Source organism: Propithecus coquereli, unplaced genomic scaffold (genome assembly GCF_000956105.1).
Source record: "Propithecus coquereli isolate 6110/MARCELLA unplaced genomic scaffold, Pcoq_1.0 Scaffold91, whole genome shotgun sequence".
NCBI lineage: Eukaryota > Metazoa > Chordata > Mammalia > Primates > Indriidae > Propithecus > Propithecus coquereli.
This window is the reverse complement of record NW_012155396.1, coordinates 3,992,146-4,007,824: the sequence shown is the minus strand read 5'-3', so window position 1 is coordinate 4,007,824 and position 15,679 is coordinate 3,992,146. Positions and strand designations below refer to the sequence as shown.

Genomic DNA, 15,679 nt, shown 5'->3' with positions numbered 1-15,679 from the left:
TGTGGTAGGGGTTCAACTCCATTTTCATCAAGGTTGAAGGGCTGATTGAGGTTGCCCTCATACAAATGTCCTTGGGAGGATTGTAAGGATCAGAACTCTTAAGACCTCGTCTCTCACCCAACAGGAGAGTTAGTGATTCCTTATTTTGCCATCCTGGGAAGCAACAATAGTGAGAACTTGGGTCTGCAGTTAAAGAAAGACAAAGAGAGCCCAGGCCAGTGTTGCAGACAAACATTGGCTCATCAGAAGGAGTCAGGCAGCTTTGACACTTGCAACAGTGCTGGGCTTATCCAAGTTATTCCCAGCCAAGGACATAAACTCAAACCATGTCTCTGGTAAGCATTCCAACTTCCTATGCATTATGAAGACATGCTCAGAGATGTTACAGGTTTTGCAGTGGCCCAAGGAAAAGTGAGGACTAAACTCAGGCCTGAGCATCACTCACTGTAAAATGGCAAAGGCAAGACGCAACCAGCTGAGAGAAAAGGGAAAGAGGAGAGGCCAGGACACCTGCACCCTCCCTCTGTCCCTCATAAGGAGAGGAAGCAATACCAGTACCTGTGTTAAGACGACGTCTCAGCCCACCAGCACCAGAGCAAAGCCGATATGACCACCAGGCCTACAAGAGGCAAGGAGAAGATGGGGGGGTTGGGGGTAGGGGGTGGCTGCAACACATCAAATGAGAAAGAAGCACAAGGAGGACCAGGAGATGAGAGACATAAACACATGAATCCAACAGATAATGAAGATGAGAAAACAAAGGGAAAAGAGAAAGGAATCAAGAGGTTAAAAAACAGGTAAGCTAGAGTAGTAACATTTCTTTTCTGCTGCCTGGACCTTGGTTCTTTCCACTGGCAGCCTGCAGAAATTGCAAAACTGAATGGGTTAAGCAGCAGCTAGGTCCAAATCAGGTGGCGAGTCCAGTTTTCTGTTTTGTCATATACCTCTCATATCTTGTCAAGCAGGATTTATCTGTATCTAGACCTTTCCTGTGGGTCAGTACTCGGGAAAAGTGAAGCTCCAGAGAGCAGATGGCATTCTTAGAGAAGTAGGGCGAATACTTTTCTTAGATCACTCTAGAAGAGCCAGTGTTCCGCCAGGCCACCTGTCCCTTTGTTAACTCCCTTGTTCTGTTCTGCTGTGCATCAAGTTTCTTAGTATTTTGGGCTCTGGTCCCTGTGATCCTCTAAGAGTCTAATGCTGCAGCTGTGAGAGAGAATGCACGAAAACAAGCTAACAATGGAAAGGGGCTAGTTCTTTCACTGCAACAATCTTCCAGACAGAAACTGAATTTGCATGCAGTAACATGCCCATAGAGCTACCTGCAAAAGATGTGGCAATGGGATATCTCTGTATGTAGACACAAAGAACGTACTCAACTTTGAGGTAGAAAAATCAGGACTGGCTTTAGAAATGTGGCACCCAAGGTAAAGTAACCTATGAGGCTCTCTGCACCAGCACGTGGTGGAATCTGATGAGTTTGAGGACTTTTAACAGTGGGGAAGGACCTGCAGTCGCTCCTGCTTTTTACATCCTAAGTAATGGTCTCCTGGCACAGGTTAGCAGAGAACCGCATGCTGGATCCTTAGCCAGTGCTGTGGACTGAACTGTGGAAATTCCAGATACCCTTACAGTTGACTGGGTAATCCCCCTACAAGAGACTTATTGTCTTTCCCTCAGAGGGACAGAAAGAACCTGTACTGTAAACTGAGGACTTAGGAAGTACTCAAACTCTTCAGGGAATCAGGTCCCCCAGTTAAAAGCCCATGGCAGAATTTAGCTGGTACATACCCATACAGATGTACCAGTTGTTAAAATATGGAACTACTTCTGTGCAGTCGGTAAACTACCCCTGCCATCCCGGCATACCCCCAGGACACCTCCACCTCAACCTCTCAAAGATCCAGCAACTAAAGGGTTAGGGGCTAGGGCTGGTCTCCCTGGACTAGCCAATACCTCTGCTGCGCAGACTGTCAAATATTTGACTATCGCTCCTGATCACTCCCAGCTCCATCATGTTCTGTGACATACAGAACCCAGTGGGTGACATGAGCCTACAAAGAAGAGATTATGCCCCTCCCCACACTCCTGACAGCAACAACAAAGGTTAAACCTAACAGGGCACCATAGGAAAACAGGACTGAGTGACTTGCCCAGGCCGAAAAACACCCTGAAGAAGGCCTCACATCGTCAATGTCCTTCGTGCAGTGCCAAGGAGAGTGAGGAAACCCTCTTGACGTAGGGAAGGTAACAAGGGCTACTATGTAAATGAAAGGAGACAGGATTCCAAAGAGCCCACCTTGGCTCCCAGAAAAGGTGGTCTTTGTGAGATGGCTCCACAACAAATTGGTCCCAGCCTGCCATTTCCCACAAAGACCGCTCTCTCCAACCCCTTCTCCACGTCCACCTCCCACGTGTCATGCCCCAGAGCCTGCTGGCCTCTACTCCTGCACATGTTCATTCTTGGCAGGGCCACCTGACACTGGGGTGCCTGAGCCCAAGCCCATTTCCCACTTAATCTAGCCTTTGGCTATGGTTACCTTTTTGCTCTCAGAAAGTTTGAGGGGGTTGTTTTCTTCAAGAGTGTCAGGGCAAGAATCGTCATCCTCCTCCTCTTCGTTGTCTTCTTCTGTATCTTCCTGGTCTTTGTACTCTTCATATTCTTCCTCCTGATTTTCCGTGGACTTAACTTTTCCAAGATCTGATGGCTCAGTAGCTAGTTCATCCCGGGACTTCTTTGTTCCCTCTTCTGTTCCTTCCTTTTTTCCCTTCTCCATCTCCTTTTTCTTTTCCTCTCCTTTCTTTTCCATCTCCTCTTTCTTTTCCTCCTCTTTTTCTAGCTCTTCCAACTCCCTCTGGCTGGCCTGGTAGTACAGTACCACCTCCAGACTCTGCGGGGTGGGGTAGGGCAGGATGGGGCTGCGGTTACCTGTGAAGACTCCTACTCTCATGACAAAACTACTCCCAGCATGTTACCGTGCAAGCATGCAGCACCGCGTTCTGAGACTGCGGGCCATTCTCCCTGAGCATGTAGGGACAGTCACACCTTGCCTCTCAGGACCGGTACTCTATTTGGCCGGTAAGCCCTGTCAGACAGCTCCCAGAGCTAAGGCTCTCGGGCCCCGCACCTTGACTGTTCCTTCTCTCACCTGTGGTGACTTCTCTTTACCCAATCCTCTTTCTCATATTAGTATACAACTACTTTGAATGAATTCCTCTCTTCTTATCTGTTTGGGTCCCTCTCTTGGGCATGTAACCCAGGAAGAACAGTGGCCCCGGAAAACGGAGCTGGGCGGATTGAAGCAGTCATTCAGCCCGAGGGGCTGTGGTCCTCTGGGGCTGCACCTCCAGCCGGGAGCTGTCTGTATTCCAACTCTCCTCACAGCTTCACGAGAAAGGGAGCATCAACTTTCCACTAAGATGAAACTACTGTAGACACTTTCGAGATCCCAGAAGCTTTTCTACAAATCCCTCACCTGGCTGAAAGGGTGGTGGAGACAATGTTTCTTCCCAGGATCTCCTCCACCTTTCTGCTTATCTGGCTTCTAAGGTTACCACTCACCTTTCCAGCCTCAAGGCTGCCCTCAGAACTGTCCGAGCATGGCTTGGTCACCTTTTTCATTTTAACCCCGTTGGCATTCTTGTTCATATTCTTATGAACATTCTTCCCCCGGGGTTCTTTGGCAGCAGAGGGCTTCTTCTCCTTGAGCTGGCGGAGCTCTTCCTGGCAGCACTGCAGCTGCCCCTCTAGCTGCTCCTGCACTGCCAGGAGCCGCCCCTGCTCGTCCATGCTAGCCTGGTACTGCAGCTGCAGCTCCCGCAGCCTGGTCTGCAGCTCTTTGATCTGTGGGCAGTGGAGGGCCAGTTACCCAGAGCTGGGCCCACGCCACCAGCCTGGGCCCTGCTTGGGGGTCACTGCCTCAGAAATCTCCCTGCTAGAGCCCATGGGAAGCAGACAATAAAGAAATAAATCATCAAACTGTGGAAACTGAGCCTCTTAAACAGTTTTACAAGTAACTCCCTAACTTGAGGTACCTGATGATTTACATCTAACAGGATCAAAAAAATGATAATTTGTTATGTTTTTTTACTGTGATGTGTCTCGGGAACAACTATAGGGCTGCCACCACTTCTGAACCTCAGGGATTCATTATATGATTCTTTTTATGGGAACTCCTACTTCATCCAACCCATTTCCCTAATGGGGACAATTACTTAAGGAACTGTGTCGCATACTCCTGAGTGTGCTGGGCTCCTGCACCTCCCCCTGGAAGCAGAGGCACGCTACAACCCTGTGCCCTAATGTCTGGTTTTGTCTTCTTGGCTGATGGCAGCACAGCACGAACCCCTCAGTGCTTTAGTAGGTACCAATACTGGTCCACCTAGGCCCACGTGTTCACTGCTCTCTGAATCTCTCCCCATGCACACACAGCGACCCCCACTGCCCTGTGAGCTACTCCTGGCCAGAGACAACGCCTTCTGTCCTACTCCCAGTGGATGCAGAGCACTCTTCTTGGCACTACAAGAGAACCAAAAAAGGAGACATGGCCCTGTCCTTGAGGTGCTTACAATCTAGCTGGGGAGACAAGACAGATACACACAAAATAACAAAAGAAAATTGGCGAGTGAAAATATACAGCTCTACAGGAGTCCTTTAGGACACAAAGCAAAAGAGAGAAGTGAAGTGGCAAAGGCAAAGAGAGAAAACTTATTCAAAGAGAAGAGTCTTGACGACTGTAAATCCCAGCACCACGGGCACCTGGGAAATGTACTCCAGCCTAAGAAATGTCCATCAGTGATGGAGCAGACTGCCCGGCCTCCTAGGAGATTCACTCTCTCTCCTCTGTCCCTCTCTCTTTAGCCTCTCTGAAATGGCCATGAGCTCCTCTGGCTCTAGGGGCTCCCAGAGGAGAGCGTGCATCCCCAACAGCAGTTACCTCATTCTTGTCATTCTGGGGGGCTGTGGGCTTCTCGAGGCAATCCATGCACTCCTTGAATTCCTTTTCGCAGGCGTCCAGCTCTACCTTCAGCTTTTTCTGTTTATCTAATAACTTCTGCATCTGCTCTTGCAGCTGGCTGTGCTCCTCCTGGCTCACCTGGTACATGGCCTGCACTGCCTGCAGCTTGGTCAACACCTTGGCAACCGTTTCCTCAAAGTGCTGTGGGGGCGGGGAAGCAATGATGGCATCTCGAGAAGCACCTGACCTCTACCCCACTATCTTGGCTGGGCCCTTCCCAGGATACCAAACAATGGCCACAAGGATCTGGAGCTGCCTAGGGGGAATACTGTATTTCTCCCTAAAAAGAGCACCGTGACTGTGTTAATGAATAGTGCTGAATCTGAGGCCTGCATCCAGATGGGGGCACTCCACATGAGAGGGGCTGAGGGGAGACAGGGCTGCCATGGGGAGAGGGCCTGGCTTACTTCCAGGGGCTCCCCAGGTCAGCTCTGACCCCATTCCCGCCTCGCTTCTTGTGCTCTTCCCCTGGTGATTTCTCTCTTAAAGAGACAAAAGCCCATCTTCCCCTGCCTGACCTGTCATCTGGTGACTGTTACCTCCATGTCTTCAGGCTCAGCGGGCTCATCATCAGTGCTGCTACTGACATAACTCTTGTGACAAACGTCAGAGCCACTGGTGCTGCCATAACTCTTCTTATAGGTAATGCTGCTGCAGCTGCTGCGGTAACTCTTTTCATAGGCCTCGCTGGCACTGGTGCTGCTGTCATAGCTCTTGAGAAAGCTCTCGTTGCTTTCCTGCGTGCTGGTGTTGCTGGCGCTGCTGGCGTAACTCTTGTGATAGCTCTCGTTGTCGCTGCTGGGGGCAATGCTACCATAGCTCTTCTTGTAGGACTCGAGGCTCATTTTTATAGATGGGGACTGGAGTTGGAGTAGTTGCATTTCTTCCAGACAGAGCTGCAAGTCTGCCTGCAGCCTCTTCCGCTCCTCTAGGAGCCTCCCCTGCTCCTGCTGCAATAGCTCCTGCTCTGCCTGACTGTTGTCGTACAGCACCTGCAGTGCCTGCATCTGTTCGATGAGCAACTTGGACTGCTGAGGGTAGGGGTAGGGAGACATTATCGTTATTCTAAGACATTTCAGTCCTTCTAGCTGCACCTCTCCTGGTGCAGCTGTCTGAGAGCACACCTGAGAGAACCACACACCTACACTTCAGCCTCACCACAGCCTATGTCTTTGACTTAGCCTATAGATAAGTGGCATGTGTCAGTTTCTTGCTCATTGGGGAAAATCTCCCCAGGGGATTTGATTTCCAGGCTCCCATTTCTGCTGATTTCTGTACTCTGGTACATCCCTCTCCTTGGAGCAGTGCTGAGTGGGTTTTAAGAACACCCTCGCTCCCTACCCTACCCTCTTCTCAGTCAGATGTACCCATTATCCTGACCATTAGGCTCAATCCCCTTCCCCATTCCTGGTTCTAAGATCAGTCCTACCCCTGAATGTGGCCATATGAAGAATTCTTTCCTTGGAAGATAAGAACTTGGAATTAAGGTCTTACTACCAGTCCCTGAATCTCCTGTCCCAATTCTGAATCTGGCCTCTGGGCCTGGCTTCTTGGCTGCTGATGTCCAGGATGAGATCTGATCAGTTGAGGAAATATTTTATACCTGGTTCCCAGTCTCTGTTACCCAGGCTTTCAGCCTGAATATCTGATGCCCCTGCAATATGATCAATTCTCACAATTTGGACTTCTATTCCCTGGTTCTCCTTGTTCAGGCTATGATCTGAATGAACAGATTCAGCATAAACTAAAACCATCCATCTGCTCTTCCTTGCCCACACTAAGACCTCAGACCAAATTTATCCCCCAGCCCTAAACAGGCTAGAAATCTCTACCTCTGACACCTCATCTGCATAAGCCCTTGCTGGTGTTTAAGAGGCTGTTGATTTTCTGGTATAATCCCCCCGACCTGGCTCTGTTATTGCCACCAAAGTTCCAATGAAAACAGTGTGATCAGTACCAAGAACCCTATATGCTAGGAATTCTTCCCTTAGAAGTGGATGGGCTCATTTGCCTAATATAGAAAACCAAAAGATTACAGATTTTGATAAACGAGAAGTATACTTTTCCACTCAAAAGAAAAGGATGACACGTTTAGAGTCAGTCTAAAGGAATCAAAACCAACATTAAATTGATATTATACATCCTGAATATGATATGTTCAAGGGATCGAGTCCAATGATGAGGTTATAGACTTCTGGGTCATCCCAGCTCTAAGTGTTCACTGTGCTTCACTTGGGCATGCATTTGGGCGAGGTCCTCAAGCTGTATCTGAAGCACATCTTAATGAAGCTTGTGTGTGGTCATGGCTAGTGAAGGGCAGGGCTTTAGCCTTATCCTTACTCCTGGCCAAACAGGCCTTCCTTACTCTGACCCTGCTGTGAGCCCTGTTTCCCCATGATGCTGTTGTGCTCAGGAGAACTGTATCCCTACTTCTTGCTATGGTTACCTTGTTCTCATCAGATTTTGAGGGCTTTTGAGCACTTTTGGAATTCTTGGGATTCTCCAACACTTCCTGGAAACAAGACTCTTTAAAACGTCGCAGCTCTTCGTGTGCCTCTAATTGTTCTTTTACTACACATTCTTGGTTCTGTACCAGTTTCTTCTGTTCATCCTGCATGCCTTGGTAGAGCAGCTGCAGTTCACATAGGTCTTGTAACTTTGTAAGTAGCTCCTGACTCTGCGAGGTGGCATGGAGGAAGGAGGCAAGGGATTGTGGTGGTTAAACAGAAAGACCCTGCCTCCTGCCGTGCCTCACTCCTGCTGGGAACAAGTCCCTAAAGAACCTCTGGGTTGGCTTTGCACAGTCCTTCTGGGGAGGAGAGGGAGGGGACAAGGGGGAGGGGGAGGTCTCTTTCTCTGGAGACCTACTACTTAAGTGGTAACGACCTCTTATATTTGGATGTATCTTCTAGTTTAAAAGTGCTAACAGGTGCATTTTCTCTAGATGGACTAAATATCTAAATATAAAATGCTGCACAGATTCCAGAGTATAAAATGTATTTGAAGATTTTTTAAAGCCCTTATAAGAAAAACCCTAACTGGCTCTATAGAGCTTTTAGGTTTGGGGAGTTGGTAAGAAAGTAAGGAGTGGCTGGTTAGGAAAAGACAAAGTTCAATCCCCACCCTTTTATTTGTCCCCAGTATAGTCACACTGGGAAGCTCCTCAGAGAAGCTTCCCCAGTTAGCAGCCACCCCTGGCTGGGGTTACCTTATGGAAGAGACCACATTTGGGCATCGGGAACGTGAGCTTGTGCAGCTCTTCTTGCAGCTGGCCCTGCTCCTCCTGCAACCTCCTCTGATCCTCCAGGAGCTCACACTGCTCCATCTGCAGCTGCCCCATCTCCTTCTGGCTGGCCTGGTACTTCTCCTGCAATTCTGTCAGTCTGGACAGCAGTGTGTCACACTGTGGGTGGGGGCGGGGTGTGGAGGGGGTGGTTATTCTGTAAGGAAAGCTTCCTAGGTAGCTAACAGAGCACTTCTGCACTCTCTTGCCTCTTATGATTCACCAAGGTGTCTCTCGGTGGCCTTGGACTGATCACCCCAAGCCACACTGCCCAGGCAGACCAGCGCTAGATGCTGAAAGGGGAAGCCCAGCGGGCTGCTCTTTCAGAGCAGTTGCTCTGGACTGTTGTTGGCCATGCTCTAAATTTCTACTCCCATTCCCTTCTGAGGGCAGTTCGAGAGGGAGTGCTGTCAATGCCCCTCCCTTTGCACTTCCCACCTCCTTTTCTCTGGGCCTTTCCTTTGGCACACCGTTTTCCTATCCTGCTGGTAACTCCTGTTACTCTCATTAACCTCGGTTGTTTTTGGACCTAATTGTGCTCCTTACCAATAACAACTTAATTTCATCCTAATTTTTCCCATTTTTGTTACCCTAATCATCTCTTAAAATCTTTAGAAAAGTATGAGCTATTGCTGAGTGTGGGTTGAGAAGACTAAATCATCCCATGATCCCCAAAACCCAAATCTTCTAATAGCAGATGAATCTCAACGCTGTTTTATGACTAGAGAGAAAGCCGGCTCTGTACACCAGCTTGCTTCTCCTTTCTCAGAGCTGCTTCCACTGGGAGAAGAGGTGATGAGAAAGTCATGGATCCTCGAGATCCCCAAATTTAGTGGGAGTGGAGGAAGGGGGAAATGTGAGCCTGGGCACAGAAAAGCAAGTAGACTGTTGAGGTGACCCAAATAACCTTCCCAATCTTCTATCTGCTGAAGGCCTTTCCCTAGAGACACACAGCTGTTGGCCGTGGCAGGAACTACTGAGTATTCCAGCAGCAGGTGACCAGTTCCACCATCTTTTGAGACTCTTACGCCTTTTCTCCAACATGCTTCAACACCTTTCCACTTCCTATCAGTAATCAGGAGCTGAAAGTGCTCAACAGGGTATATGACAACAGTTTGTGTTTTACATACTATGTAAAAAGAAAAAGGAATAAGGCCTTATTTATCACTACCAGGATTTATTACTAAAAGGAAATGAGGTAAGAGTAGTATCTGTTCAATTTAAAGATGGTGCAATTCCAGCTTCGAGGATTTAACTACTCCAAAGTCACAGAATATATCCTGGAAAAGCTGATGTCCTTCTACTACTCAATCAGCACTCTGGGCATGAGACCTTATATCCTTATAAGAGCATTTGCTATCTGCCACAGAAAAATGGCCCCTCTCTCCCATCCAAGTACTAAGTAGGCCTGACCCTGCTTAGCTTCCAAGATCAGATGAGATCGGGTGCGTTCAGGGTGGTATGGCCGTAGATCCCTCTCTCAAGTTCTAACAATAATAGTTGTGTATATGGGCCTATGTGTATGTTCTTCTCCACAAATGAGTAGTTCTATACCAATGTATAAATGTCCACACATATGGAATCATGTGTAAAACCTTCAGGTGTTCAGACTGGGATCCAGATGTTCTGATCCTACTAAGCTATGGCTCTGGCTCAAACTCAAGGTCAGGGCAAACTGTTTTAAAGTTAATAGCATGTGGTTTGCCTCTACTTCCTGCCTAAGAAGCCCATTAAGCCCTTCGGTTAGGTGACTTCATCTTTTGCCTCTGTACCACCTCTCTCCGGATCAAGTGCCCAGGAGCTCTCACCTCTCTGAATTACAATTACCTTATCAGCACATTTCCCCTTGTCCTCCGGAAGGGACTGGGTGGTCTTGAGCTGTTTCAGCTCCATCTGGCTGAGCAGGAGGTCCTGCTGGAGCTGGTCATACATGTGCTTCTGCTGCTCCAGCTCCTCCTTGCTGGCCTGGTACTGCCGCTTCATCTCCTGAAGCTGGGCACGCATCTCTGCATTCTGGGCAGGGGAGGCAGGCCCAGCTGTCACCCCAGGTGCCCCTGCTGCTGCATTCTCTTCTCCCAGACAGGGGCTAAGGGGATCCATTTTCCCCTGTCCTTCCCAGCCCCAATTTCATCCCAGACAGATTTACCCAAGATAGATCCATCCCCAACAGGCTCGGAACACAGATCTTCTCGGGGTTCATTTTTTGAGAGGTGGGTAGGGGAAAGGACTTCCCTTTTATAGGCTGCTTTTCTGATTTAAAATAAAAGGAAGCTGAGAGCACGGTATCTCCCTGAGATCACCTTTCTCCTAAGCACCTCTTTGGCCCCTTACCACCAGCCCTTCCAAAGAACTCCTACCATTCCCACTCCTCCTCTGTGCACTCAGCTGCACAGAATATTCTGCCTGGCTACATTCTCCCTCACCTGGGGCATCTTTTACCTTCTCTTTGCTCTCTTGGAAGCAGGCCACCATGGCCCTAAAGTGCTGCAGCTCTGCCTCATGGCACTGCAGCTTCTCCTGCAGCTGCCGCTGCACTTCCAGCAGCTTTTCCTTCTCGCACATGATGTTCTGGTACTGGAGCTGCATCTTCTGCAGCCGGCACAGTAATTCCTACAGTGGAGGGGGCTTTGGGCAGTGCCTCTGGATTCCTTAGCCCACTCAGTCTTCTGCCTGAATCACTGTCAGACACCGACAGTCTAAGAATTTACTTCTCCCTGCCCTTCACTTACCGGTTGTCCTCTCATCTAATGCAGTACTTGAGGGGAGTTGGAGTTCTCAATCTGTGGTGCTGCCTATGTAGTAGCTGGAGTTATCTAACTTGCTAGTCTTATTCACCTTCCCCCAAAACCTCAGACAGATGCTCTCAGCGCCTAAGTTGTCCCCTCACCTCTGGTTGTTGTTACCTTCTCACTTTGGTTTTCTATGACTGTGGATTTTGTGACTTTGAGCTGCCGGAGCTCAGTCTGAAGTTGTAGTTGCACCTTCAAGAGCTCATTCTGCTCATCCTGGCTAGCATCATACTTTTTCTGCAGGGTACAGAGTTTGGTCTTCAGCTCCTCGTTCTGTGGTGGGGAGGATGTGAGTAGAACAGTTACTCTCAAGAAACAGAATATCCCTCTACAGATCAGCCTGGTTCCTTTTCAGAAGCAGACATCTTGTGGATTACGGTCTATGGTTTGGTTTCTTCTGTGAGACGCACACTCAGTAATGGTTACTGTTTCTAGAATGCAGTGCTATATGACTTCTAAATTGGTTTCCAGTAGACTGTGCCCCTGGTTGTAGAGTAAGAGTCAGCAGAGCATCCCCCCGGGAGCAGTGCCTCCACGAGGCCTTCGGCCCTCCCCACGTGCCTCCCCCAGCAGGATTTACCTGGATGACGCTGTGGGAAGTCTGAAACCGAAGCACCTCATTCTGGGCGCACTTGAGCTCCCTCTGCAGCCGCCTCTGCTCCTCCTCACTGACCTGGCGATGATGCTGTAGCTCTTGCAACTCACAACACAGTTTCTTACACTGTGTGGGAAATGGAACAGGAAGGCTGACTTACTACAGGTATCACATGCGCTCCAAGAACAGGCTTGGGGAAAGTATGGCATTCCTTTGTTTGGAATATTACATCAGGCAAACAAGCAAGCCCCACGAGTACTATCTCCTATCACAGGGCAGGCCTCCTCTGTCAGCTCTGTGCCTAAGGAGATGTTTCTACCACAGGCCAGGACAAGGTGCAGGAGAGACAAAGAAAGGTGCTTCGCTCTATCTCCTACCTTGCTCTGCATGTCATGCATCTGCTCTTCGGCTCCCAGGAGCTGCTGTCGCAACAACTGCATTTCAGGATCAGGCTCTAGGAAATCCATTTCTGAAGTCTGAGACTCTGCTGACATCATACTCCTTAGTGTTTGGGACTCCAGCCACTTCTCTGTTGCTCTTCGTGTCCTGTAATCCGGAACACCAGAGCCATGCTGAGAAGGAGCTCTGCCTGGTATTACCAACCAAGTGTGCTCAGTCCTGATGCCTTCATTTTAGGCCAAAGATAGTAAGGGGCCTTTTATTGCGATTCACCTCTCAAATAAACATGTTTAGAAGATCGCAGAAAAAGTCTCCAGTACCTCAGTCTGCAAAGGTGTGTTTGGCTCTGAGAGACCCTAAGAGTGCCAGTCCAGTTGGTTTTGAGGCTGGGCCTGGCATCAAGCCAGCTCCAATCTGGAAGCACTGTGCCATTACACTGAATCAAATCTGTGCGGACAACAAAGGAATCTCTTCTGAACTACTCTAGTGCAGAGCAAACCAGATGCCAATGCCTAGCATGGGAGAAAATTAAACTTTAGAACTCACTCACTGTAGTTCTAAGACAACTAGATCGGATGCCCACGTCTGCTTCTAGGCAGTATCTGTATCCTCTGGATACCATGAAAAGGACTGGGCCTCCGGGAGCAGAGGAACACTCTTTACCCTGGCATCTGCCTTCAGAGGAAAGTCCAACGCAAGGAAACGTCCTACGGAGCCCCATTTAGCATCCTGGCTGTACCTGTCGCTCTCCAGATCTGCAAGCTGCCCTGTGAGGCTACTGTTGCTTTCCTGCAGGGCCTGGTACTCCTCATTCAGGAATTGGTAGCGTTCTCGAAGTTCCTGCAATTCTTCTGCAGAAGACAAGCAGAGAGAGATGAGACCCTCAGAAGGAAAACAATGATGACAAGCCCCCAATTTTTATCTAGAAACCTGAGAGCAGAAGGCTGAATAGCTTCTCTTTTTCTGAAGACAGAAAAGAGATACCATATGCAGAGGCTTAGAATACAGGGCCCAGAAAATTCCACAGTGCAACAAGTCTTTGTCCTCTTTCAGATTGCTGTCCTTCTTCTCATCTGCCCAGATTTGCCCTGGGTGCTCATCTTCAAAGCCTCAACCAAAGCAGGGTCTTGAGCTTTTGAGGGTTTAATTAACTTTTTGGTTTACTGTATTTAAAGTTTTCATTTAACTGTTTATGATTACCTTCCTGTTATGCTTTTAGTACAAAAAGCTGAGAGATGTGAACTATCAGATGTCACACTGCCAGTTCCTGCCTTTTAGGAACAACCCAGGCATTTTGAGTTTCCTTTTACTTCCTTTATCATCACATGGAAAACATTGGCCTGGATGTGGTCAAGAATTCTAATGGTCTTTTATCTGCTGATAGAAAAGTCTGTTCTAACCAGATCCACATATTATCCTCACGCATTAGAAGAGATCTGGCTGAAATGCCCCAGCATATGTCCCTAAGCACCAATCACCAACACTTTTTGATGCTCTGATGATACAAACACCCATATCTGTTTTGTTTCTTTATGATTAAGAATCACATCTCTTAGAATACTAGTTCTACTGATATTTGAGGAACGTTAACTTGCTCTGATTAGAACACAAGACCTATCTTACCTGCTGGAAGATTCAACACCCTGAAAGTGACTTCTAATGTTTCCTCTTAATTCTAAGCAGAACTCCTTAGAATACTGCAGATTACCATATAAGGAAGGAAGGAAACTAATCTTTAATGAAAACTAACCATGCGCTAAGCATTAGACTTGACGGTTTCAGCCTCAGATTTCGTTAGTGTGCAAGTATGCTTCACATTTCATTTAATCCCGAAAATAGCCCTGTAAGTTTTTTTTCTTTAAATAAACTTTTAATTTTAGAATAGTTTTAGATTTAACAAAAGTTACAAAGATAGTAGAGAGTTCCCTGGAAGAGTTCTTATCCAGTTTCCCCAATTGTTAACATCTTATATTACAACAGGTGCACCTATCACGAGTAAGAAATCAACTTTGATACATTATTATTAAATAAACTCCACAGTTCTCTACATTTTCCCTAAGATCCTTTTCCTGTACTAGGATCCTATCTATCTGTAAGATTTTACTAATTTTCATTCAATACTCCAGATATGGAAAGTGAGACTAAGTTTATCTTGCCAATTAGTGAGCTGAGATCCTGAACTTAGGTCTGTTTTGCTCCAGGCAAGCCTTCCCACTGTGCTAGCCTCCTCCTTCTAGCACCACCAGTTCAAAGGCTCTTCTGAGAGGCTAGACACAGCTGGCAAAACTTGCAGTTCTTTGATTCCTTGTTGATTGCCTCTGCTTGACCTGGCCAAATATAGGGCCTCCATTATACTCAGATCATAAATCTAGCCTCAGAATAAAGGCAAATTCTCTGATGTCATGAATCCTAGCAACTAGCCGGGAGACTCACTGTCTGAAAGCAGGGCTCTAAGCTTTTGAATACCTCATGTATTACCAGGAATAACCTCTCTTCTTCTCCAGCTGTCTTGTGTTCTGATTTGTTGCCTCCTAAAGCTTCTACTTTGGGGAGGGCTAAAGAAGCCTAGGAATTAGCATCTGGGACCTGGGAAGCAGGACCAGAGGCTCCCCATAAAGTGGGTCCAGGCAAAGTGCCATGATACCAGAGAAGCAGGAAGAGTTTCCCAAGGTGACAGGTCCCTCTACACCCATCCCAGAACTGGAAACTTTCCCAGGAAGGGTTTTCTCCCAGTCAAATCAACAAAGACCCAATGGCTTTCTGAAGAATTCCCAGAGTACATCTCCATGGTGCTATTTCTTACACTACCATTACTGGTTATATAACATCTGGGTAAGTTTTTCTCCCTTACAGTCTCGAATTCAATATGCAGGTTTTTTCTAGAGGTTCCCAGTTCATGGTCTAATACCACCTTTTACCATTTTCCTATATATTAACTCCTCTCCTCTGCTTGACTTAGTACTGACAGACAAGGAGGAGGGCTTGTTCTCATACCTTGCAACCCAGAGAAATCTGAGAGACTTAAACTATTGGATTGTTCAGACATTTTCATTTCCATTTCTGCACGGAGGGAGGTGATCTCCATCTCGTAATCTCCCCGAATGCGATCCATGTCATCGAGTTCCTTCTGCATCCGGCAGAGATCCTCCTGCAGGGATGCTATGTCACTCTCATGTTCAGTTGCGGAATCCTCGGCTGCTTGCCGCAGAGTCAGGATCTCAGCCTGGGCCAAATGCAATTCCCGTTCTATTTCCTTAAGTTCACTTTCTTTCTCGCGCTCTAACAAGGAAATCTCCTCCCGCAGAGACCGCAGCTCACCTGCAAAGCCCAAAGGTTGAGACGGTCAAGAGAAGTGAAATAATCTACTGTGTTCTGGTGGCACAAAGGTAAAGGTAGGCTTATTGTCTGGAAACTCCTGACAACCTAGTCTCTATCCCATCAGGGAAGTATAGCATGATGTAGTATGAAATAAATGGAGTACCTAAGAAGGGAACAGAGAGTGACTCCATGTAGTAAGGTGCAGTAGAAAAGTAGATTTTGAGGCAACAACTTAGTCTACTGTAAACAAAAAGTATTAAGTGCTTCTAAGGAATCG

At 47.7% G+C, this 15,679-nt stretch overlaps 1 protein-coding gene across 2 annotated transcripts in view; it reads right to left on the bottom strand.

The window, feature by feature from the left end:
* Positions 1-563: 563 nt before the first annotated feature.
* Positions 564-15,679, bottom strand: part of CCDC136 (coiled-coil domain containing 136) — a 23,745-nt gene continuing 8,629 nt past the window's right edge. The window contains exons 4-17 of one of the 2 annotated variants that reach the window (XM_012664749.1): positions 15,079-15,402; positions 12,824-12,935; positions 12,063-12,231; positions 11,671-11,811; positions 11,205-11,363; positions 10,741-10,911; positions 10,129-10,314; positions 8,227-8,421; positions 7,465-7,695; positions 5,558-6,049; positions 4,938-5,159; positions 3,563-3,844; positions 2,541-2,891; positions 564-665 (exon numbers count right to left, since the gene is read on the bottom strand). In XM_012664749.1, the coding sequence (XP_012520203.1) occupies positions 564-665; positions 2,541-2,891; positions 3,563-3,844; positions 4,938-5,159; positions 5,558-6,049; positions 7,465-7,695; positions 8,227-8,421; positions 10,129-10,314; positions 10,741-10,911; positions 11,205-11,363; positions 11,671-11,811; positions 12,063-12,231; positions 12,824-12,935; positions 15,079-15,402 (3,137 nt within the window). The remainder of the gene's footprint in view (positions 666-2,540; positions 2,892-3,562; positions 3,845-4,937; positions 5,160-5,557; positions 6,050-7,464; positions 7,696-8,226; positions 8,422-10,128; positions 10,315-10,740; positions 10,912-11,204; positions 11,364-11,670; positions 11,812-12,062; positions 12,232-12,823; positions 12,936-15,078; positions 15,403-15,679) is intronic. The other variant, XM_012664750.1, reaches the window with a different exon arrangement.